Source organism: Corvus cornix, chromosome 7 (assembly GCF_000738735.6).
Source record: "Corvus cornix cornix isolate S_Up_H32 chromosome 7, ASM73873v5, whole genome shotgun sequence".
NCBI classification, from domain to species: Eukaryota; Metazoa; Chordata; class Aves; order Passeriformes; family Corvidae; genus Corvus; species Corvus cornix.
The window spans coordinates 10,289,859-10,313,844 of NC_046337.1; the positions used below are offsets into that span (position 1 = coordinate 10,289,859).

At 39.9% G+C, this 23,986-nt stretch overlaps 1 protein-coding gene across 3 annotated transcripts in view; it reads left to right on the forward strand.

Annotated features, from left to right (window-relative positions):
- The window catches only part of MYLK (myosin light chain kinase), a 195,708-nt gene that overhangs the window by 87,768 nt on the left and 83,954 nt on the right, over positions 1-23,986 (forward strand). The window contains exons 9-11 of one of the 3 annotated variants that reach the window (XM_010407059.4): positions 922-1,125; positions 1,261-1,395; positions 8,125-8,277. In XM_010407059.4, the coding sequence (XP_010405361.3) occupies positions 922-1,125; positions 1,261-1,395; positions 8,125-8,277 (492 nt within the window). Of the gene's footprint in view, positions 1-921; positions 1,126-1,260; positions 1,396-8,124; positions 8,278-13,481; positions 13,594-13,687; positions 13,787-23,986 lie in introns of those variants that run through there. The other 2 variants (XM_010407062.4, XM_010407061.3) reach the window with 2 other exon arrangements.

Here is a 23,986-nt window from a genome sequence, read left to right on the forward strand (position 1 = left end):
TATTTCATTTCTTGGTAAGTCTTGCCCCATGAGTACTGAATATAATTTCTATCGGAAGTCCGGAGTGTGTGGAGTGGAGAAAAGATTCTGAAGATCCTGGCACATTTTGAATAGTTTATTTTTCAGGTATACTACTAAAAATGTGAATTTTAGTAGTTTTCTGTCAGAGCATCTCACACACTTTACAAGCTTTAGCTAATTCATGACCTTGTTTGGTAGGGAAATACAGTTCTTGTGGTAGAGAAAAAAGGCAATCATCCAGTTTTTATTGAAGCCAGTGAATGCCTTCTCATTTGGCTTTGGACCCAAAGCACAAACTCCTACATGCAAAGGCAGGGTGTCTGCAGGGAGGTCACAGTGGAATGTCCCTAATGCACTTTAGTAAGTAATCCGAGAAACTCCCCTGAGAATCCTCTCTGGAGATTGACCAGGATTGCTTTCACTGGCCCTTCTCCCTGCTTGTGCAGCCTCACCTCAGGCACATCCAGGACTGTACCAAGGTGTCCTTTGAATATTTCCTGGGTGGGGAAACTCCACAACCTCTCTGGGCAACCTGTGTCAGTGCTGAGTAAAGAAAGGTTTGTGTTCAGACAGACTTCTGTGTTTCAGTTTCACATCCATTTTGTCTGTGACTTTTAGAAGAACAGTTTTCAGACAGAAGATTTTTTTCAGATATGGTTTTTCAGGTTACCAAATATTTGTTATTTTAAAAGATGGACTGGCCAAGAAGTTTTAGAAGATCAAAAATATCAAACTATCTTCCTGACAATAGTTTTTTGTATTGCCCATTAAGGACTATATGATTATGTAGTGTAAAGTGTACCTAATTTATACTGAAGTAAATAATACTAAATAAATATATACTAAATAACACTAATTATGAATACCTATTCTTAAAAATCCAAATATCTGATTGTTTAGTTTCAGGAAAGCCAAAACCAGATGTGGAGTGGTTCAAAGAAGGTCGACCTATTAAAGCTGGAGAAGATGTCCAAATATATGAAGAAGATGGAATTCATTGTCTATGGATAAAGAAAGCCTACTTGAGGGACAGTGGATCTTATAGCTGTGCAGCTGTCAACTCCAAAGGCCAGACTTGCACCAGCTGGTTGTTAACTGTCAGAAGTAAGTAAGCTCTTGTGAACCCATCTGCACTTTAGAAACCGTGGTTGTCTAAGCATACTTAGAAAAAGGCTCTAAGTGGTAAAGCTAATTTCATCAGTTTCAGTTAAAGGAACTGTTTTCATTTTGGTTTTAAAGGGCCTAAAGTTGAAGAGGTTGCTCCGTGCTTTTCCAGCGTCTTGAAAGGATGCACTGTGAGCGAAGGGCAAGACTTTGTGCTGCAGTGCTGTGTGGGAGGGGTCCCTGTGCCTCACATCACATGGCTTCTCAATGGTAAGGAATCCCCTGCTCTGCAACACCTGCATGAACGTACTGACACCTCAAAGTGCTCTAAATCACCCTAATGCAACCCGCTGGGACACCTGAGGAAAACCCTCTGCACGAGCATCGAGTGCTCAAAAGGCGATGTGAGCAGGGTCTGTGTTGCCGCAGTTCTGGCCTGTGTCCAGCAGGGTGCGCTGGTGACACGGCTGTGCCAGGTGAGGTACCTGGGCTGTGTCACACGCTGTGCTCAGATGAGTTACCTGGGCTGTGTCACACGCTGTGCCAGGTGAGTTACCTGGGCTGTGTCACACGGCTGTGCCAGGTGAGGTACCTGGGCTGTGTCACACGCTGTGCTCAGATGAGTTACCTGGGCTGTGTCACACGCTGTGCCAGGTGAGTTACCTGGGCTGTGTCACACGCTGTGCCAGGTGAGGTACCTGGGCTGTGTCACACGCTGTGCCAGGTGAGGTACCTGGGCTGTGTCACACGGCTGTGCTGCTGCTGGTGACACGGCTGTGCCAGGTGAGTTACCTGGGCTGTGTCACACGCTGTGCTCAGGTGAGGTACCTGGGCTGTGTCACACGGCTGTGCCAGGTGAGTTACCTGGGCTGTGTCACACGCTGTGCTCAGGTGAGGTACCTGGGCTGTGTCACACGGCTGTGCTGCTGCTGGTGACACGGCTGTGCCAGGTGAGTTACCTGGGCTGTGTCACACAGCCCCTCACAGCGCTGTGACGTGGCTGTGCCGCAGCTGCTGCCCCGTGCTGAATCCTGTGCTGCCCCCACGCCTTTGGCACAAGCTTTTGCTCCAAGCATAATGGGTTGGCATCATGATCCTGCAGAGACAGTAAGTTCTAAGCAAGGTATCAGAGAATCACAGAATATTCTGAGGTAGAAGGGACCCACAAGGAACATCAAGTCCAACTCTTACATGAATGGCCTATACAGGGATCAAACTCACAACCTTGGCATTATTAGCCCCATGCTTGGTCCAACTGAAACCTTTCTGGTTCAGCTACTGTGGGTACGTCTCCCAGTTTATATTTAGTTTCCACTCAAAATACTCTGAATCATTCAAGAGTTATGTTGTAGGAATGTATAAATTACCACAGGAGATATGTAGGAAGGGCCTACCTGCACATATGAGAAGTAGTGAGGGAGCTTATATTCATATTTAGTTTTAACTCAGATTTTGGCTTCTCTTGAGTTGTGTCTGCTTTGCCCTAAAAAGACTCTTATACGTAAACATAACAACAGATTGATTTAATAGGAATAAAGAAGTACTACATCAAAACTGCTTTGCCCATTTCGAACTATCAGGAATCACTTCTAGTATCCTGTCAGACCTAGCACTGCTCATGCAGAGCAATCAACCCATCCCCAAGATGCACAATTCCAGTTGTACAATGCAAACAGCATTAAGGTGGATCATTTAAACAAGGTGATCATTTAAACATCATTCATTTTTCAATACATGTGTTTATGCTTTGCAGTCTGAGTGCAGTATTTCACTCTTTACAGTAGGGAGGAGACCAGTGCTTGATTCCACCCTTCCATCAGCTGGGAAGGTCATAATTGATCTTAGCAGCTCTGTTCCCAAGATCTTGAAATCACAGCTCTTCTGGTTGCTTCTCAACCAGAAGTATGTTCCTTGAGATCCTAATGTTTGCCTAAAGCTGACTAAAAAAAAGTAAAATATTTTTTACTTTTATCAGACTGTATAATCTCCTACCCTGTCCTGATGACACAGCTGAACAGTCAAGTTTCCTTAACTTCCTCTTAGTATCAAAGTTAGGCCCAATAATCAGTGTTTTGCTTCAATTCCAAATGATTTCAGAAATCCAGGCACTACGTGCTTTGGCTAAGGACTCTTTCCATTTAAAGCCATATCTCTAAAACACTAGAAAAATTTATTCAGCTTAACTCTTGATCACCTCTTCTACTCCTGAAGTGCAATTGATTTTTTCTTTTTGGCAGATTCTCCCAGTCTATCTGTCTTGGTGTGTGTGTGCACATGTGGTTATAAACAAAGAATAGCATACTTTGCCATAAAGATGTTTCATTTTAAAAATAATTATTTGCACATGATCTCTGTTTTCCTTTAGCTATTCAGAGTAAATGGGCTAACTGAAAAAGGTGGCAGGGCAAATGAACCATGACCTTGAGATTGGTATGTTCCCACAGCCTGGGCTGTTCCCCTTCCCAATAACTCCATGTCTAGAATAGAAAGGCTGGTGCTTTATTTACAACACAAAACATGTGAGTAAAGGTTCTGACACTCTCCCATTGGACATAATTTGTTTCTCTGTCTGAAGGCTGTGCTGAAGTTCCTCCTTTGCAGATGTGAGTAGAATCTCTGGCTGTACAAAATTGTCTTGCAGCTCAGGAGCAACTTTGAGTTATTTCATCTTCATATTCCAAGGTACCCTTGCTCTTAGTGTTCCCTTAGACATTGAATGATGTAGTTATACTCAGTTATCTTCACATACAGAGCATCTTCCTGTCTCACTTGACTGACTTTGAGTTGATTTTCAAATGACTTGCTGCTCATCAGGCATAGATATATGGTCTCCATTTGTGTAACCATGTTCTAATCAGAACACTATTGTCTCCTGAAAAATAAAGCCTAGACATAAATAGGCCACATATTTCTGTGATGTACTGTCCCCCACTGCCTTTTTTCAGGTCGTTTATTTTATATTGACCTTTCTTCTCACTGAAGTCATTAGTCTGCCCCTGTTCAGGTGTAATCATGCTTACATTGCATCCAAACTTCTAGCTGCAATTGGCTTGATATCACAATGCAGGTGGGGGTTGTTTTTTAGTTAGTTCAATTTCAAACCATTAGGGTTCTGTAAGTGAGAGTCAGTGCATTAACTCTGCTCTTAAATCAAAAGGCAGTGATGAGTCTACATAACAGAAGCACAAGAAGCTCTCATAATAATAAAAATTAGACACATCATATATTACTCTAAAGACACAAACACACGACTTTCATTCCAGACTGCTGAAACATATCACTATAGTTTAATGCTTTTCTGTCTTGTACAGGATTGCGAGACATAACTGTTTATATACCATTTTGATACAAATGTGAAGGGATTATAAATAGTTGTTTAATGTTGATAATTCCATCTACACTCCTAGGGTTATTATTTTACTTAAGGATCAAGTTGGCTATGGTGATATCCACTTGAATGCAAACATTTCCTTCCTGTCTACCACCTAGTTAGATATTACAAACTTCTCATATTTACATCCATGATCAAATAAAGGAGAAAATTGTGCTTCTGGTCCTGAAGTATTACTCCAAGCAGACATAACAGTACTTTTGGCAAAATGACATGGTAGACTCTTTCACCAACTAACTGGCCATAAGAAGAAAACAGTATATTCACAGTATATAATTTGAGGCAGGCAGACCAATTCTGTTTTAAAAAAAGGTGTATTAGCATCTGCTCTCCATGTTTGGAATGTAAAGCTTTTTATATTCACAACTGAACTCTGCTATGACAGAGAAAAAAGCAGTATGCTGTGAGCAGTCTCACTACTGTTCAAAATACAGCACTTTTGCAGAACTCCATAGAAAAAAAAATCAGATGGGACAGGACGTGTAAAGTTCACTAGAAAATATCAAATGCAAATTGTCCTCGAAGCATGACAGTGATAACAAACCAGAATCAATTTGAGGGGAATAGTGAGGAAAGAGTGTATATCTTGGTGAAATAACGAATGTAAAGACCAAGTTATCAATCATAAGAAACATGAACGGAAGGCTGCTTTGCGAAACAAACAAGAAAAATAAGGAAGGAAGCAGAACCTGCTCCCTTCCTGGCTGGCCATGCCTTGATACTGAACAGGCTCCATGGTGTTCAGTCTGCCTTCTCCAATCTCCAAGGAACCCACACCACCTGAGAACTGAAAGCCTTGAAACAACTTCTCGCACAATGTTACATACAAGTACTGCTTTAGATGCTAAGAATATTTACCAGCTGGGACTACGTGCAAATTCAAAACGTTTTCCAAGCACTACAGAGGTTGAGCTCTCCTTCAGGTCAAGGGAGATGAAAAATAGATGGTGTATGCTCTGTATTGTCTGTAATTACTTCTTCTTAGCATCTATGAGGATGGGAAGTTTTTCCATATTCGTAGAGACTGCACAAATAAGAGCTACTTGACTGAACTATGAATTTTATCTGAGCTCTTACTCTTCTCTGCAAATCTACCATTAAAGCTTTTTTCCAGCTTTTTCAAGATGCTTCTTTTGTCCTTTTGCTCTCCCTCTACGTTTTATTAAAGTTTCTTTCTGAATTTTCACTGATTTACTGACAACTTCCCTGAAAGTAAACTTCTTGTGTTTTAGTTCTGGCCTCACCAAAGCCTTATAAATAACTTTTTGCATGTCCTCTCTGTGACAATACTTCAGTGTGTAACTCCAATTTACTTTATCTTTTTAAAATACTTTCTGGTTAACTTCCTTTGCAATTGTAGGAATAAGGAGTCTATGACTGTTTTAAGTATCTTTCTATTCGTATTGCTTTCTGTGTGGGTTTTCTTTCTCTCAAAGTTTAATTGAACCTCTTTCTGCTGAATTTAAGAACAGTATCACCATGACTTTAGCATAACAATTCTCTGAGTAGTGTTTGGTTTTAGGATAGCTTTGTGATTTGTCCAGAAAGCTTTTAATAAATGGGCCAGGGGAAAATTTCCTTTCTTCAGGCATAACATTCCAGCAGAAAGGTATTTTTTGTTATTGTTCCTGCTGCCAAGCTGTCCTGGAGATTTGACTGGTCTGCCTCTGGAGAAGGGAACGTTTCACTACTGGGAGAGTTGTTTTTATTACATCAAAATATAAGTACGGTGGATGTAACTTAGAATCTTGCTGCAGGTTATTCCTAAGGGCTGATGAAAAGGCTGTTCTGTAGGTGAATTAACTATTTTGTGAATAATGCTAAAAAATAACCAGTTTTTTGGGAGCTAGAGTGAAAAAGAGCTCTGAAAAAATTTGAGGACATGGTGAAGGAGTCCATTTTTTTTTTTTCATGCAGAACACTTACCCTATTCATTTGGTTACTTACAGCAGAAATATAAACGCATTGTTCTGCTTTTGATGATGCAGCTTTTATCCCGAGTGTATTTCTGGTATAGCATCATAGCATCATTTGTCACCACTAATACTTTCAATGTTAGAATCCCAGGCAAGGACCCTGTCAGGTTAGACATTCTATAGCTGGACCAGGAAAGCAGTCCAGTGTCCCTTGTCCAGAGAGCTTTGTCTGCTTGGGCTTTAACTCTACCTGTACGTATTTGAATGTAGTGCGATTCCCATGTGCAGAAACTCTGTGGTTCAACATAATAGTTCCAACAGTCTGTGTGTGACTGAGGGAAAATGAGCTCCAAGGAACCAGTAATAAAAATATGTGACCTGTGACAAAGGCTGGAGAGAGTTTATTCTAAAATTGGGGTATTCTGGGGAGTTGATTAAATATTCACCCCAATTTTTCATGCAACAGAAAATTTGCTAACTTAATGAACAGATGGCTTATAAGCAAAGCATGAAGATCATCTACCACATTTTATAATATATGCAAGTACTGGATGATGCTGATTTTGACACGTCTGTATTTCAGAGTGAAACTTTGTATGCAGATAGGTAGTGCACAGATAGTGCACACTGCCTTCTGAGTTGGTTTCCTTTGAAAATCAGAGATGAGAGAAAAATCATTTAATTTATCCTACTCATAGTGCAGAACTGGTTCTTAGAAATCACAGATATGTGTCCTTTAAAATTTTTTTGGCAATGTAACAAATTTTGATCTTTTTTGACCACAAACTTCCAAGCAACAGACACCTTCAAATCAGTCCTGCACAATTTCTCTGCTGTTTCATCCTCTTCTCTTAGATGACCCTAATTTCTATTTCCAGCATGATGTTTATGCACAGGTATAAAGTTGTCTTAAGTATTGCATACACTGGGAAAGCAACCAAAGATGAGTCAGTAGTGGAAACTATTTAATATTGGGAAAACAGATTGCAGAAGCATTTCAAAAAGCAAGGCTGAGATTGATGACGGTTGCTGAAACAATAGCAAGGCAAATTTAAGCCATCTATACTAATATTCAAGCATGTTTCAAATGAATTCAAGGAACCAGTTTCTTAAAATGAACTTCTTTAACAGTCACGTCACCACAGTTGACACTGTACCCTTCTGTTTCTGGCCATACTGTAGTGTAGATTGACTGCTTCTGTCAATCAGCTTCTTGCCTCCATTGCAGATTTTGTTGTCTCTCTTGGAATGTCTTCCACTACAAAGTACCTCTTGGAGGACGTCATATGCTTCTCCATGCCCAACAGATTTTGCACATCTAGCTTTATCTGCATTTTGTCTAGTTTCAGGCAAATTACAAGATGGAGACAATGTCTGAAGCAAACACACATTTCTTGTCTTATCCACCTCAAAGAGAATCGAAGATAAACTTTTGTCCTTTTGCTGCTACTCAAGGTAGCACCCAGTGAATCTGATGGTGAGCTTTGTCTGACAACCACGTTGTGCTTTGTGCTTGGGATGCTGCTGGTTGTAGTCACTAGAGAGCAGTGGCTGTGCACCACAGAGTGGGATTTGGCTCTGCACTTTAATATGCTGGCTGGTGTTAGGCATCCAGATTTCACTGAAAACTAGAAGTGCTTTTGAAATTTGTGGCTGATGTATTAAATCAATTCTCTTCCTTTCTGTCTGCAGACCAGCCAATTCAATATGCCCATTCCACTTTTGAAGATGGAGTTGCAAAACTGACTGTCCAAGATGCCCTACCAGAAGATGATGGAATTTACACCTGTCTGGCTGAAAACAACACAGGACAGGCATCTTGCAGTGCTCAGGTCACAGTCAAAGGTGAATATCTTAGACAGTTGTAATTACTACAATCATATAAGCTATAATATTTTTTAACAAAAATAATTTTGGATCCTTAACAGAGGTGGTTTAAAGTTAATTCCTTGTTTTTTCCAAGCTTTTGTGAGCTGGGTACCTCTTCTCCCCCTTGGAGGTGTGTGCAACTTAAGTGCTTAAGGACTGTGTAGTGTAAAGTAATAAACACATTTCAGAAAAAGGTATTAGTGCTTTGACCTTCCCCAGGGCTTAGTGTACAGAGCAGTGAGGCTGTTCTGGAAGAGGTTTACCAGTGTAAGAAGGGACTGGGACTGCTGAAAAAAAAAGTAACTGCAGATATCACCCATCAGGCAGAGAATGTTACAGGGAGGAGGCAGATGCTACTCCTTTCTCTTGAAAGGCAGAGCACAGAGACCAGTGCCAGGGACTGCAGTTATGATAGCAAATGCCAATATTCTTGTTCTGTTACCAGGATTTATCAGGTATAATTCTGAACAGGCATGTATCAGCTGATTGGGGACTGTATAACTCTAAATAAGTGGAATTTTTGTAGAGAAAGTACCAGAAGAACATTGTAGTAAGTAATTGACATGACCTGTTGTCTCAGAAATCTGACAGAGTGCTGATTTGACAGAACTGATTTGTTCCTGAAAACCATAATTCTGTACTACAATCTCAACAAACACATTCTAAAAGACCAGAGTTCAAAATGAAGACAATAGATGACAGAATTCCATGGATAAATTCATCAGTGAGGCAGTATCCATCAATATCATGGTCTTTATTCTTCCAGTCTCCCCTGGCATCAGTCTATATAGGTGTTTTGTTTCATGGCCTGGAGATTATCCCTCCCACCTCTCTCTTCAATCCCCCTCCCTCAAACTCTCCCTCCCTCTACAATCAAGCCTGTATTTCGTATTTGTCACCTGCAAATTATTTTTCCCCAAAGTTATAATAGTTTGTCACTGCCTATCCAATAGACTTCTGAGTGAGAACTGCCAAGGGAACTATTCCTTTTGTTTATGACTAAATAACACCTGCCCTAAATTTGTACATGCAGTTTGGTGGGAAATGTACCCTGATTCCTGGGATCTCAAGATCTGTCTTTGTTTACCAGTGTTCTGGGGTGCTTGTCTACAGCTCTTCAGTGCTGTGCCTGCCCCTGTTCTGACTGTATGGCAAGGGTAAAGTGAAAACAGTAATTCTTGTAAACCTAAGAGTTAATTTCTCGATTACCAAATTGAAAATACAGTCATCCCCTCCCCACCCTCCCTTCCTGAAAAACTGCACAAAGTAAGAAAAATAAGAAAACACCAATTTAAAATAAGCCTGAAACTAATCTGTTCTCTAAGCTTTCATTAATTTCTCTGAAGGATTTCATCTGCATTAGCTAAGGGCCAATGAAGAGTGGTCCACCTCGAGGGAGCTGGTTTTGATGTGGGGCCTTCTGATCCTTGACTGGGACTCAGAAACTAAAGGAACAGTCCCCTCTTACTGAGCATTTCAGAGTTATTTTAGGGTTGACAGGCAATGCTAACGTGGGAGCAGTAGAGAGTGAGCCTTTCCCTGGGCTTGTGTGCTCTGCTGAGCTATTTCAGGCCACGTTGTCACTGTTGCACGGTGTTGGATTCCTCTTGCGCTTTACGTAGTCTGGGGCTAGAAAGCTGCATTGCCACCATCATGGGGAGTTAGTTTCTCTCATCTGCATCCCATTCATTTTCTGGGAGTCATGGAGTAGGGAGGGGGAAGAATAAGAGCAGAAATAAGAACATACATGACAGGCTGTAAAACTTCATGTTCAATATATTTACAGTTTTAGCTATCCTGTCTGCTTCTTCCCTAAAACTTATTATGTCCCTGTTGCCATGAGGATTACAGTAACTTTCCCCAAAACTCAGATCAATGTGGATTTTTCTGCCAAAAATAGTACCAAATTTAAAATCTAATTTCCAAATCTCTTATCTGTTCATGTATATTTTTCCATCAGAACATCTATCAAAAGCTTATTGACATTAGAGTTCTCTGAGTCTCTCAATGCTGCTCCTAAGGCTTCTCTAAACTCTCAGTTTGTGCAAGCAGATTACAACAGAAAATGGTTGTATGTATGGAAAGGGAGAAAACTTCAAAAATTCTATCCTGACCAGACATTGATTTTTGGAATAAAGTCTGTAAAATCATTTCTGAATTGTAACCCCTCTTTCTCCAGTTCCTTTTTGTCTCCAAGCTGATTTAAGGATGTCAGGTTTCCTGCAGTGCTCATTGTTAGAGAAATATTTTCCTTTTTCATGTGAGAAGGAGTCTGTATTTAATCTAAGAAGGAATGGATGTTCTTGGCATATCATCAGTATCAGACCAGCATCAGAATCCAGCTTCTCCTTGGCTTGCTTCTGTGGTCCTTGGACACATCTCTGTCTAGGCCTACATTTCACATCCTACTGCCATTTTTGGCTTTGCTATTCTACTGCAGCAAGAATCTAATGAAGGGACATATCTACTGGGATCACTGGGGAAACTTTACCTGGAGTGAAGAGTCTGTCTTAACAGTAAAACTCAATTTTTTTTTTTCTAAACGAAATTCAGCTCACAGATAACTCAGAAAAGTTAGCAGCAAGGATAATGAGTGTCAAACTGTTCAATTCACATCTGAATTGTAGTACAAGATGGTCCTTAACCTGCTAGTAGGTTACAGGTGTTCTCTAGCCACATGCCATGTTTTCTAATCAACTTCTGTGCATTCTTTGCCTTTTGGAAGGTCTGTTACATTGTTTTTGTGAAAGGAAATTATTTTAGGAAACAACAATTTAAAGGCCCTTTGCCCCATAAAGGGTTACTGTTCCAAGTCCAGTTAAATACAAGAGTGGGATTTTTTCCAGTATTTTCAGCACGCTTTGCATCGGGCCCTGGATAATTAGCTAAGCTAATTGCGGCATAGCTTTCCTTCTAAGTCATCACTCTCAGATTCATTTATGGTTGTCTTTTTCTTCCTTAATGTTAAGCAGGATAAATTCTGTCTAGCACTGAACAACCTCAGAATTACTCCTTTTTTTTTTGTATGAAAAACAATGAAGGTACTTATTTGTTTGTAGGAGGTTTTTGACTGTGTCAAAAAAAAGTCCCACATTTCATATGGATGGGGCATAAGGAATGCAGTGGTCTTAAAAAATTCAAATTAGTCAGTCTTCTGCTTATTAACATCTTCAGATCACTTTAGATCTCTCTACTTGAGTAAGTGATCTGAAGGCTGAGTAAATTGGGGTAGATCCATTAGGTAGTCTGTGGAGAAACTAAGTTAATCAAGGTGAAGCTAATTTTGGCCTTGTAAAGGAGTAAGTAGACGAGACTGAACCCTGACAGCCATCTTCCCTCTGTCAGCAGTTTCTCAAAGCTGACACACAGGCAGAGATGAACTACAGAGATTGAGCAGTGCTCCCTGGAAAAAACAGCTTAACAAGTGTCTTCACCACAAGAATGATTTCTTACTGAATCTCCCAGTGAGTGGGTGCACTGGGTAAATGCTAGATCAATTGGCCTAATGCAAGTAAATCTGAGAGGTGAGAAACATGGTCACTGTTACTCAAACACTCAATTATAGATGTTCCCGAAATGGTACCATTTGCTACTAAATGGAGGATTATTTTTTTCTTACACGTTGTTTTCTATACACACAAAAATCAAAATTTGGGAGGCTATGGGGCTGATGCACATTTTTTTAAAAAGTTTTTAAACATGTGCATGACTGATTTGTTACTGTTATTGTATGTGCAAGCTATTGTATTTGGTGTTCACATTTTCACATTTCATATTACAATTTTCATGTTGTTCTATGATATGAGAATAAGTATACAAGCCATTTTTAAATACACCAGGCATCCTATTTAAAAAACAAACAAACCAACCAGCTCTTAACAGGGATATTTAGAGGACATTCAGGTCATCTGAAATATATGGTGATTATATACTGATGGGGATTGCAGATACTCAGGTTTATTTATGAATTTATGAATCAGGCTATGAATAAGTTATGAATTTATTTATTATTAATCTATTAATCAGGTTTTTTAAATGTATTTATCATGGTGGTTGAATATTTTAATCAGGTTTTTTATTAATAGGAAACTGAGGTGAGGAAAAGTTAATTGACTCTGGATATGCTTGTGTAGTGAGTTGGTGTTAGTGTTTTGCTGAGGCTGTGACAATCAGAGTATAAAGGCAAGACAGATGGAGGTAATAACTGGTATAGTTGGAAGGTAAGGCCAGCTCCCCGGAATGGTAACAGTTCTTCAGGTCTGCCTCATTACTGAGATAAGCCTTCTGACATGTGGTTGTCTGTCAGTTAACTAATCACTGACAAGGAATTACAGGGCAGGTCCACCTGTAGAAAAAAATTGCCAAAGGGATATTTAATTACTTGACATTCACACCAATATATGAGTGTGCTACACTTGATTATGGACTGCAGGAAGAGTGTGGGCTTTGTTGTGCCAAACCACATCAATATTGTATGTGGGAAGCTTCTCTTATTTTGGAAACAGACTCTGCATGTCAGGGGGGTAAGTGACTGCCTGGTTCAGCTTTCTCTAGTTATGATATCAAGCTGGAGCGCTTGCTGTGACTCCTAGGAGAATGTCCTCTGTCTTGCAGTTCTGCAGTAAATGACAAACAAGGTACCTGACCCACTGCACGCTCCTTGAGAGTTCTCCAGCTTCCTCATACCAGGCAGTAGCATCCCTGGTTGTCTCCAAGATGAAGCACATGAGATGTGGGCAGTGAGAGCATCAGGGCAGGCTGGCAGCCATGGTGTTTCTGTGGGCTCTAATGCTCTGCAGCCACACATATTGCTGGTGCTTGTTTTCTGCACACTGCTGGGTTTTTTGTTTGTTTGTTTGTTTGTTTTACAGCAGGCCTAATACTCTTTGTAAGCAAACACTATTCAGCAGATAGTGCTGCTCCTGCTTATTGGCTCTTGACCTCATTTCTCTTTCCCTGCCAGCAGTGCATTTGCCTGGACTCATATCTGTTCCTCTTTCGTCCCCACCACTTTCTGTTCATGCCTTTTTTTCCCAGTGCAGCCTCCCCAGCATAAGTGTCTATGTTGGGAAGCCTGTAACCCTTCCAAGCCGATTACTGTACTCATTCATTGATCACTGGATGAGCAGATTAGAGCCACCTGAAAGCCTGTCACAGTCCCTGTTGTAACCAGTTTGTCAGAGCAGCAAAGGGAGATGCTTTCTGAAAAGCCGGTTTGTTTTGTTCCTGTCACTCTTCCATCTGGTGTGAGCGGGACCATAAAATATAACCAGGTGGAAGAAAAGCTGTCAGGTAGGAATCTTTTCCTTCAGTCATGAGAGATGATCTCTTCAGGCTGTGGGTTGTTTTTCTTTCTGTCTCAGAATGACCCTTCTTAGACATTAATCGTTTAAAGAAGGTTATCACTGCAATAAGCAGCCTCTCTTTGAAGATTTAATTGAGAGGCCACAGCTTTGTTTCTCTGAGATCCATATTTCTGCCAAAGGTAAGTGAAGAATGATGTTTTACTTGCCAATACTGATGAAATGTTTGTGGCAGCTTTTCAGTCACGCCTTATTTGAAAGCATTTTGCTTTATTTCAAGCATAACATAAATATAAAGGACTGTAGGTGACTTTACAAAATATGCCAGTCTAGTCCTAGTAAATGTCCAAAAGGCTTTCCAGACCAGTAGCCTGGTGGGACCGCTTGTCTGTGTAAGAATTGGTTTCAGAGCACTAAGTGAAAGGGAGAGGGGTTTTGTTACTGTATTGAAAAGTCAGAGGTAAACTGTCATGAGCATCAAAGAAAATCTATTCCAAAGCTTTCAAGAGTGTTCCAAAGATCTCAGTCCAGAACTCTGTATGGTTCATCAACAGCTATAACCCTTCTAAGTTTGGGGTTGGTTTTTTTAAATTGCCTTCTTGCTGCACCTCAGGACCAAATGTGAAACAGAATGCGAGCTAGGGACCAAAACTGAAGGACAAAAGCAAAACGTGTGAAAGCTGTTATGATAGATGTGCCATCAATATAAAAAATGCACTCTAAAGACAGTTTCTTGTTATAAATCACTTCCAGAAAAAGGGGAACCAGATTTGGATGCAAATGGGGGATGAGTACTTGCAGAATGAGGAAAATTTAAATTTCAGAAATTGCATTTACATTTCTTATAAATGAAATAAAAAGATGAGATGCTGACAGGAAAAAAAATAATTTAAAAGGACAAGAAAGAAAAGAAAAAAACCTGCTCCTAAATCAACTGTGACAAGTAATCAAATACTGGGAGCATTAAATTTTTATGTACCAGAATGACAGAAAACAGATGATTATTACAACAGTTGGGAATGGTCCTGCATTGGCCAAAGGGCAAGCTGTCCCAGCTTGGATTGCCAAATTCTATAGTGTTCTAAGTTACAGCTGAAAAGTGGAAATCATCAAAATACATATAAAACCTATTCACTGAATATATGCCTGAGTAATTTTGAAAGCAGGGTCATGACATTACCCCAAAGAATGTTTTCAAGAGCAGCTGATGTGGATTAGCTAATGGGAACTCAAACAGCCATCAAACTATCATAGGATTAGCTAAATTTTTAAAACTTTCCAGAACTTGCCTAAGGGAAGCATCTGTATCATTCCTTTGCAGCAGAGGAACAGAACAGAGGGCAGGAACATTGTATAGCTGTGTGCTACTGCAAGTGCTTCTCTGCAGCTTCATTTTACTGAAGGCTTGACTGTTGGGCCACATACACGGGCTCTGTCTTTTTTTTTTTCAGGGTAGTGTCTTGGTTCAAGATATTTTTAATATAAATTAATCAAGAAGAGAAAACTGACCTCAAGCAATGCTATACTAGAGCTACCTTATCTTTTATGGGCTTAAATGCCAAATAGGTCTTGCTTTAGAATTCCTTTCTGACACCAACTTATACCCAGAAATACAATGTTGTTGTATTTTTTCTCTTTTTTCCACTTTACATTAGTCTAACTTCAAATTTGGTTTCTTAGCTCTCAGTCTGAGCCTTATTTGTCTTTGGGGCTTCCCTAACAGCCTTCTTAGTACAGTATCCTTTTGTTTGCTCACCCAAGAGAGGAGCAGAACTATTTTAATATTACCACAGGATAACTAATTTTGTTGCCAGTGTGGATTTGCCAGAGGAGGGAAAGGCTGAAGATCAGTGGCATCCTCAGGGACACGTGTGCTTTATGTGGTTGCCTGTTCTTACTGTGCTTCCATTGCATTTCAGCTCATGCACAGCCCAATTTTTTCTAATGGAACTGGTATCTCTATACGTCATGACTCCCTGCAATTAAATTAGAATCTACCTGGACAGTCACACAAAAATTGAGACTATACATGTGGAGGTGAAATTCTGCCTCAGTAGAATGCATATTTTCACTGTGGAGCTGACCTGGCTTGATCTAGCATGTATGAAGCACCTTTCCTGCAGTTCTCCATGTCACACTGGTATCTAATGCTGGGGAATTTGTTAGCAGTGGGCCAGCTGAGCAGCCTTATAAATGTATTTGGTAGGTATACAGGCTCTCAGGCCTTCCATGGAGTTGCTGTCTGTGACAGTGACAAAAGAGAAATTATTTGATATAAATAACTTGCAAACAGGGTAAGTCATTAATAAGGCAGACAGTTCTGAAGGCAAAAGCAAACACCACTTTGGCTGCAGAAGCTTCCAGTGAGACTGTCAGGGAGGAATTCAGTCTGCTGACTGCAAAGTGATCTGCTGTGAACCCAGCCATCTATTTTGTATCTGTGACCCCTGCACTCTTTATTGAGCTTTCTCCTGAGGAGGGGAAGCAGAGAGGGAGCTGCAGTTCTCTTCTCTCTGAAATCCAGTGATAGGACTCATAGGAATGGTTGAAAGCTGTGCCAGGGGAGATTCTGGCCAGACATTAGGAAGCATTTCTCTGTTGAGAGGGTGGTCAAGCACTGGAACAGATTTCCTAGAGGGGTGGTCAATGCCCTGAGCCTGTCAGTGTTTAAGGGGTATTTGGACGATGTCCCAAAGAACAGGCTTTAACTTTTGGTCAGCTTTGAATTGGTCAGGCAACTGGACTAGATAATCCTTGTAGGCCCCATCCAGCTGAGATAGTCTGTTCTATTCTGACTGTTCACTGAAACATGATTCTTACTGGTGCAGCCTTTTCGTAGTGGGATTTCTGGGGTGCCATCTCAGTTGCACAGAATCATAGAATATGCTGAGTTGGAAGGGACCCATAAGGATCATTGAGCCCAACTCCTGGCCCTGCACAGGGTACCCCAAGAATCACACAATATGCCTGAGAGCCTTGTCCAAGTGGTTCTTTAACTCAGACAGGCTTGGTGCTGTGATCACCTCCCTGGGGAGCCTGCTCCAGTGCTCAACTGGAACAACTCAATTTATTTGCAGAATAAATGGAGTAGCAAAACTGGTTAAAATGCTGATGATCTGGTGATATCCCATGCAGAGGAAAGATTCTGGAAAGAAGGACCATACATGGAGTTGCAGGATAGGGCTGGAAGACTAGCCCAGAGTAAAATAAAGTGATTTCCAGACATGATAAAGTGGAACTTGGTCTCCTTTGTATAACCCCAACCACCCTTACTGGTACAGGCTTAGGGCATTGTCAGTCTTAGGTTATCAGTTTTTCTGTGTAATGCAAGGACAGCATACAGACTATAACTTGTCCCAGCTCTTCAGTGAAAGCATCTCCCAAGGATATTTAAATCTTACATTCCATTTACAAAAACCAGATTATAACTGCAAAAATAAATGATGGGAGGTAAATGTGTAAAGAACACTGCTAGGTCATTGAACACCTAGTTCTCATGACCTAAGTTTGCAAAATGGCATACTAACGTGAGATCTTTAATAAAGCAGAAATATTCCTACATGTCTCAGGAACATAAGGTCTGATACTTTTTTATGCCATTATAAATCAAGTTTTGAATTCTTGAAAAACTCTCAGAAAATTTTAGGCCTCAGGCCTGAGGCAAAGACAATTTACAGAAAGACAATGTGTGTCTTCATATCAATTTTCTGCCTTATAAAATCTCTTAATTTTTCAGTTGATAGCATTTTTAGCTTAAGATCTGGTAATGTCTGGATTTTTCACACCAAAAACATTTGAGGATGTGAAATTCTTTTCAAGCTCGAGATCTGTGTGTGAACCTGAGTCTTGCTTTGAGAGTTTTTAGTGGAACCTGGTGCTTCTTCTCTCTCTGAGCCTGCTCACGCAGAGCTTTTTGAGTTAAGCATTCTCCCCAGCTCAGCTGAGTTATTAGCCTGTGAGCCAGAATGATATTTAAACACCATAAATGGTAAATGTTGCCGAGGCAGCCCTTCTGCACGGCTCAGACGAGGCATTAGTTGGCAGTCAACCACATGATGCTGGCAAACAGATTCCTCGAGCATAATTAAACCTCTTGTAAGACTAAACACTGCAAGTTTTTTGTGGTGTTCTGAACATAATGCAGCAAACTCTCTATTCTTTGCATGTCCTTGGCTTGTCACCAGTTGTAACCCTGGCCTTGGCTGCTGAGCTGCTGCACTAGAGCTGTGTGTCTGTGCAGTGCTGTAGCTGACCCAGCCTGAGCCGGGGGCTGGAAAGGTCAGTCTCCAGAAGTTCCTTCCAAACTCAGTTGTTGTGTGATTCTGTGCAGTGCTCAGCATGCTGAAGTCCTGATATTTCAACAGGAGATGTCAGCATTCTGCAGCTCACATGAAAACATCTTCAGTACATCTGGGCAGGCAAATGAACAAGAAAATTTCCTAGACTAGAGATGTCCATAAAATATTAACTGTTTTGAGTATAGGCCTAGGTAAAACCTAGGTCTAGCCTTTGGAAACCTTCTTAAAGTTTGCATCATGATCTGGATTTTCTTGTTCAGTTTCAGCAGCAAGTCTGGGAATGGGAATAGCACAGTGCAGTTATTGATTCTTCTTTTCCATCTCTCCGAGGATATAGATTTGTCTTTTACCTTAGAATATAAATAGTTGGTTGCATAATTACAGTTAAACTGGTTCAGGTGTATTGTGAAATTGACTTGTACTAGGTTAACTGTTCAGTGCAGCATGAATTTTCCCCTTTTCTGTGAGATATACACCTTGAACTCAATAACTCACCCTTGCTTATCAATATAAATATGTTTAAAAATATGCTCAAGCCCTAAGTTCTGATCCAGGCCAAGGTTTTAAAAAATTCAAGTTTATTTTGGCTTAGACCCACAGCTAACATTAAGACTCCTCTTGCAATAACTTCCAGCCTGCAAATATGCAGAGGTTAAATTTATGTAAGGACGCTTTGAAACCTGGATTGAGAAAACTCAAATAAAAGGAAAGCATTTTTTATCACCTTAAAATTCTGTTAATACAGGTTAATAAATAATCCAATATTTGCTACAGCCACTGTAGTTAGATTACCTTACTATTGATTACACAAATACTGGAACCCAGAATAAGAGATTAATAGAAATAGTTTTACATCAAAGGTAATATATTTCTTCCTATTGCCATCCAAATATGTTGAGAATTTGTACCTTTTCTAAGAAATTGGAACAGTTTCAATTCCCCTTAATCTTTAATGCAGAAAAGTAGTTTTTTTAAACACAGATTTGGATGCTCATTTGAGTGTCTTTCTAATAAAAAATGAACCCTCAAGGGTAAGGGAATGTGGTGGGAAAAGCCTATATTCCTTTTCCTTTGTACAAAATGCATGTGGATATATAAAGTACTATTTACATGCTTTGCTTACTATTTCTGGTCTCCCAGGCTGTGTTTCCCACTGAGCTGTGCATCTTATTACTTACTGTTTCCAAACATTCATGCATATTAAAAAAGGCAAAAACCAGAAAACTTATAAGTGGGATTATTGTGGTGGACTTTTAAATCTATCACCCTGTGTTACACCTTATCAAGAACCTGTTGAAATGACAGAGCAATCACTGTCCACCAGAAAGGCTCCAGCTGGGCTTACACATTGTGCCAGACTATGGCTCTGTGCAAAAATTTTTCTCTGTAAGACACCTTTCAGAAAATCATAGTTCTCTTCCATATTGTCTTACACAATTTGACCTGCATGAAACCAACAGCTGTGGTTAAAAAATCGTGGCAGCTTTTGTAAGCTACGGCAAAGTAAACTAGATGTAAGGTCTGAAAAGAAGTCATCGAAATGTACCTGTGTTTTATCAAGCTCACCCATGGGAGCCGTAGGTAGGGCTCTCTGATGTCCCCCATGAACTGCCTTGGCATGGTCCAGGTGGGGGGAATTGAGTGCACCAGCAGAAGCTGATTGGGAAGGGAAAGGGACAGAGAAAATTAACTGCCCTGGGCAGAAGTTTTTAGTAACTGTTGACTCTTTTATTCCTTGTTTTCATTCTTAGAGATGAACCTACCCCTGCATGAAAGCAGTAAGAATTAAGAGTGACAAGGGAGCTATTAAATGGCTATAGGCGATTAGAGAGCATTAACATAATAGAGAGAGATCAGATCTCCTCTTTTTTCACATCCAGTTGAATAAGCTTGAGGATGCATAGATACATAATGAAGTCATACCCTTATGCTAATGTCAGGCAAAATTTTCCTTAGGTTCCAGATTTCCTTTCTGGTGCCAAATGTGCTGTATTTTTATTGTCTGTAGTTTTGGCAGCAGAAATACCCTGCAGTGTTACGAAAGAGGATGTGTCAGCCAGAAGCACAGTGACTTGCACTATCTCAGCTGGGAGCTTTACCTCTGTCTTCTTCCTTTCCTTCTCTCCTCCTGCTTTGGGCTCTGAAGCCAGCGCTCTCTGAGGGTGTATGGATTTTGAACCCCAGCAGAGATTGTGTGGTGAAAGGGACTTTGGAGGAATCAGGGAACACAAGCCCTAATCCTGGCCAGGGCTTTCTGTGCAGTTTGCTTATTTGTTTTCTCATCTTCTTCCCTACTATTTTACTGGTGTAAGTCATAGATTTTGTTCCTGATGTATGAAACTAGAAAGCACCTAGCTGTGGCCAGGGAATGTGAACTTCTATGATTGTTGCACTTTTTGAAGCCACCCTTTTGCAAACAGTTCCTGGGTTTTTGTGTATGGTTTTCCTTTAAATATTTTACTGTCAAAAGAATTAGCCAGGTGTTTTCAAAAGGAAGTAAAATCACACAGTATCTTTTTGACGTAGATGGGAACAAGAGGTATTTGCTTAATTTCAAATGATCAGCATCCCATCTTTTCACTCCGAAATCAATTTAATTGCTGTTTTCCAAACGAGAGCTGTAAGACTAAAATTGAAAGAGCCCTTAGATATATTAAAATAAGCTGTGAAAATGTAGAGCACTGCTATTTCATCATAAAATTGTGAAATGTTAAAGCATTCATCAGACAAACACTGAGTCAATGCATATTGCTATGTCATAAATAAACAACTAAAAGCATTTACAAGCTTCAGAAGAATTTGAAAATAGTTGACATTCAGGCTTTTTAATTTGGCCTCTGCATGATTGTATCAATCCCTTCTGAGAAAATGCAATGATTTTAGAATAAATAACAGGACTAAAACAGAGTGTCTTGTCTTGTGTAAAACATCTTTGAGAAACTAAAGCTGTCAGTAGGTAATTTTAATTTTTTCTAAGTCTAGAAATCCATAACATCAAATTTTAAGTAAAGGAAGAAAAATTACATTAAATGAGCCCCTATAGTTTCTTAATGAACAAATAGCATTTATGGGTTAGAACTAAAGTCTTTTTAATTGTTGCTGCTACATTAAGAAATATTTGATGATTTTTGTGATATTCTGATTATGTTGTTGGTACAAAATGCTACTGATTAACATACATTTCTAAAAAACAGTAACATAGGATTAGAGATCCCCTTTAAAAATATATTTTTTTTAAAGTATGGGGGAATGCTTGTGTTTTGAAGAAAGCCTATTCAAGTTGCCGGGGAATCAGACTTATTAGCCATATATTTACTGTATCCTTGATGACACAGGTTTTTATAGGGATACTGGTTGCTTTAGCCATGATAGCTTCTAGCTTTTGAGCTCTTGCATACAACAGGTTTTTGTATCTGTTGGTAAAGAAATGTCTTCACTTCTCCTGGGCTCCAAAGAACACCAGCAATACATAGGGAGATGGTTTTACTCCTTCCTTACAACAGGTATTGAGAAATCAGGTAATACTTCAAGGACTAAATCAAAGGGTATGTGCATTTTTATATAGTACATTTACAAGGATAGGAATGTTTTCAGAAAACTGCTTTTCTGTCCCAGGACTAAGCCTTGAGTTTTCAATATTTCAGACTTAATGATCCATCTTAATGTTCTTCTGCATGATTACATTCATTCCCCTCAGTGAAATAGCTCTTTAGTCTCCCAGAAACTTTTCTTGTATTGAAGCTCTATTCTTTAAAGTTTTTTACTACTCACATACCACAGACTTCTACTTTTTTAATACTTGCCATCCTAAGTTTCTGTTTAAGCACAGAACTGGTCTTCATCCAGGAGGTCAGTGTAAACTTACGCAGTGCTTAAATTTAGTGCAAGCACTACTATTTTTGTGAGATTTGTGCAGTGGTGAGGCAGGTTCTGGCCCCCTTCATTTCAATTCGACAGCTTCCCTTACAAAGAGCGAGCACTGATCAGTAGCAATGGCGAGTTGGCTTTCATCCTTTAAGTCTGACAGTTTGCTCTTTCTGGAGTAGATGTCTGCACCCCAGTAAATCTTGATGTCCCTCACACCAGGGGGCCTCCTCACTACCATAGGTTACATCTGCCTGAGATAACTTTAAAAACTGAGGCCTCAAATTTTTGGGTTTGTGATTCATATATGCAATTACTGTGAATTATTTGCTTGCTTCCATTTAATGTTTATGTAGCCCTGTGCAAGAAGGTGGTTTTATTCCAGTACCTGGATCTTTTATGTCTTCAGCACATATTTTGGAGGAGTTAGCATTGCTGAAAAATTCCTTATGGGAAATTATTTTGGTTTGCTTCTTCTGTAGTTGCTCACACATTTCTTTTTAATAAGCTGAGGCTGTTATACTGTATTGTCTTCCTTGATTATAAAAATCCATTTATTTAGACTACATGTAGAAGGCATGTGAGTGCAACAGAGCAAAGAGCCAGTTGTGAGGGATGTAGAGTGCTGCTCAGACTTAATGCTGTTTGTACCAGGGCTGTGGGAGAATTTCTGCTAGAACCACCTGGTCACTGTTAAATTTCGTGGGAGTTGGTTCTGCTCTTTTTCTCTTATCTGTCCTTCTCTGAAGACTTGAACTTTTCTGATCAGATACCAGGTCTGTTTCTTTGTTGGTCTAGAGCCACACCTCTGCTTTTGTTTTTCTTTCCCTGCATTCCTCTTCCTGCATATCTGCCTTCTAGATTTGCACTGTTATCAAGTATTTCAGTAAAAAAGAATAACAGGAACTTTTTTTTTAAGCATATTTTCATTGGGTTTTTTTCCCTATGTCTCTTTCCTGTGTTGCTATTTTTTTTGGTTTTTCCTTTTCTTCCTTTCTTTGTCTTCTTTTCTTCCTTTTTTTTTCATTATATGGATTTCTCCCACACTGTGAGACAAAGTTTCACTTTGAGGGATGAAGCAATTTCCTGCAAGGCATTAGAGCAGTGAAGGAGCATCTGCTGATATTGCTTAGTACAGCAGTTGTTTGAAGCTGTTTCTCTGAGTAAACATTACAAAACAGAGGGCTACAGCGAACCACAGGAGTTTACTTCTGTAGATGAGTTTCACCCAACTTCTTGGCTACTTTCTGTACAGCATTAGTCACTTCCAAGCAGGTGCTGTGGGAAGCCCTAAGACTGATCAGTGTGGTCTGATGGTGAATCCAGCGCTTCAGAGTTGTGCTTCCATAACACCAATCCAAATGGGTCTCGCTCAGGTCCCATATTTCCATTCTCACATGCATCAATGTCTCACTGCTCAGTGCCAAGAAAAGACCTGCAACATGAGCCAGCGAGACAAGATTTTGGCTAGAAAAAGCTTTGCTAGAGAAGAGGAGAAACTTCCCATCCAGGCTGCTTCCAAATTTATGTTGAGCTCAAATTAGCTCAGTACAAACTTAACTTTTTGCCTCCAGGAGGTTCAGTAGGCTTGCTCAGTGAGATGCTGGCTTTTTTTCTAATCACTAATTTTATGAATTGTGGTTTTTCTCCAGCCTGGCACTTTCTGTTACTGTAAAACTATTTTGGATGTGCTTGATATTCCTTTGAAAATCTTGAAGGTAGGAATAAAGAAAATAAAAATATTTTCATGTGTGGACAGAATGCAGGGTTGGCATTTTAAAGGCAAGACGTAAGAGGTCTGAACACAAGCTAAACCAAACAGAAAGTGTATCCAAGTGACCAATAAATATTTATGACTTTTTACATTTGGTCATGATCACTGCTTGGGCTTCAGAAGTGTCTTAGCTCAGGTTTTTAGAGCAGGAGTAGACTTCCTGGTCTAGTGTACCATATAGATCACAGTTAAATGGTCTCGTTTCATAGCCTCTGAATGCAAGACAGAGGAAACCACTGTGGCTACTGGAAACAACATATCATAGATAGATTTGATTTTCAAGAGTGAATTATTTAATTCCAAATTCCCTCAGCATTTGATTGTACAGCCTCAAAAGCAAAAAGAAATTTTAAAAGCCCTAATCCAACAGTGGGTTTTGTGATATATATTGATAACCTCAGGTTTTAGTCTTTACCATTATCAATCAATTGTCTAAGTGAAGTACA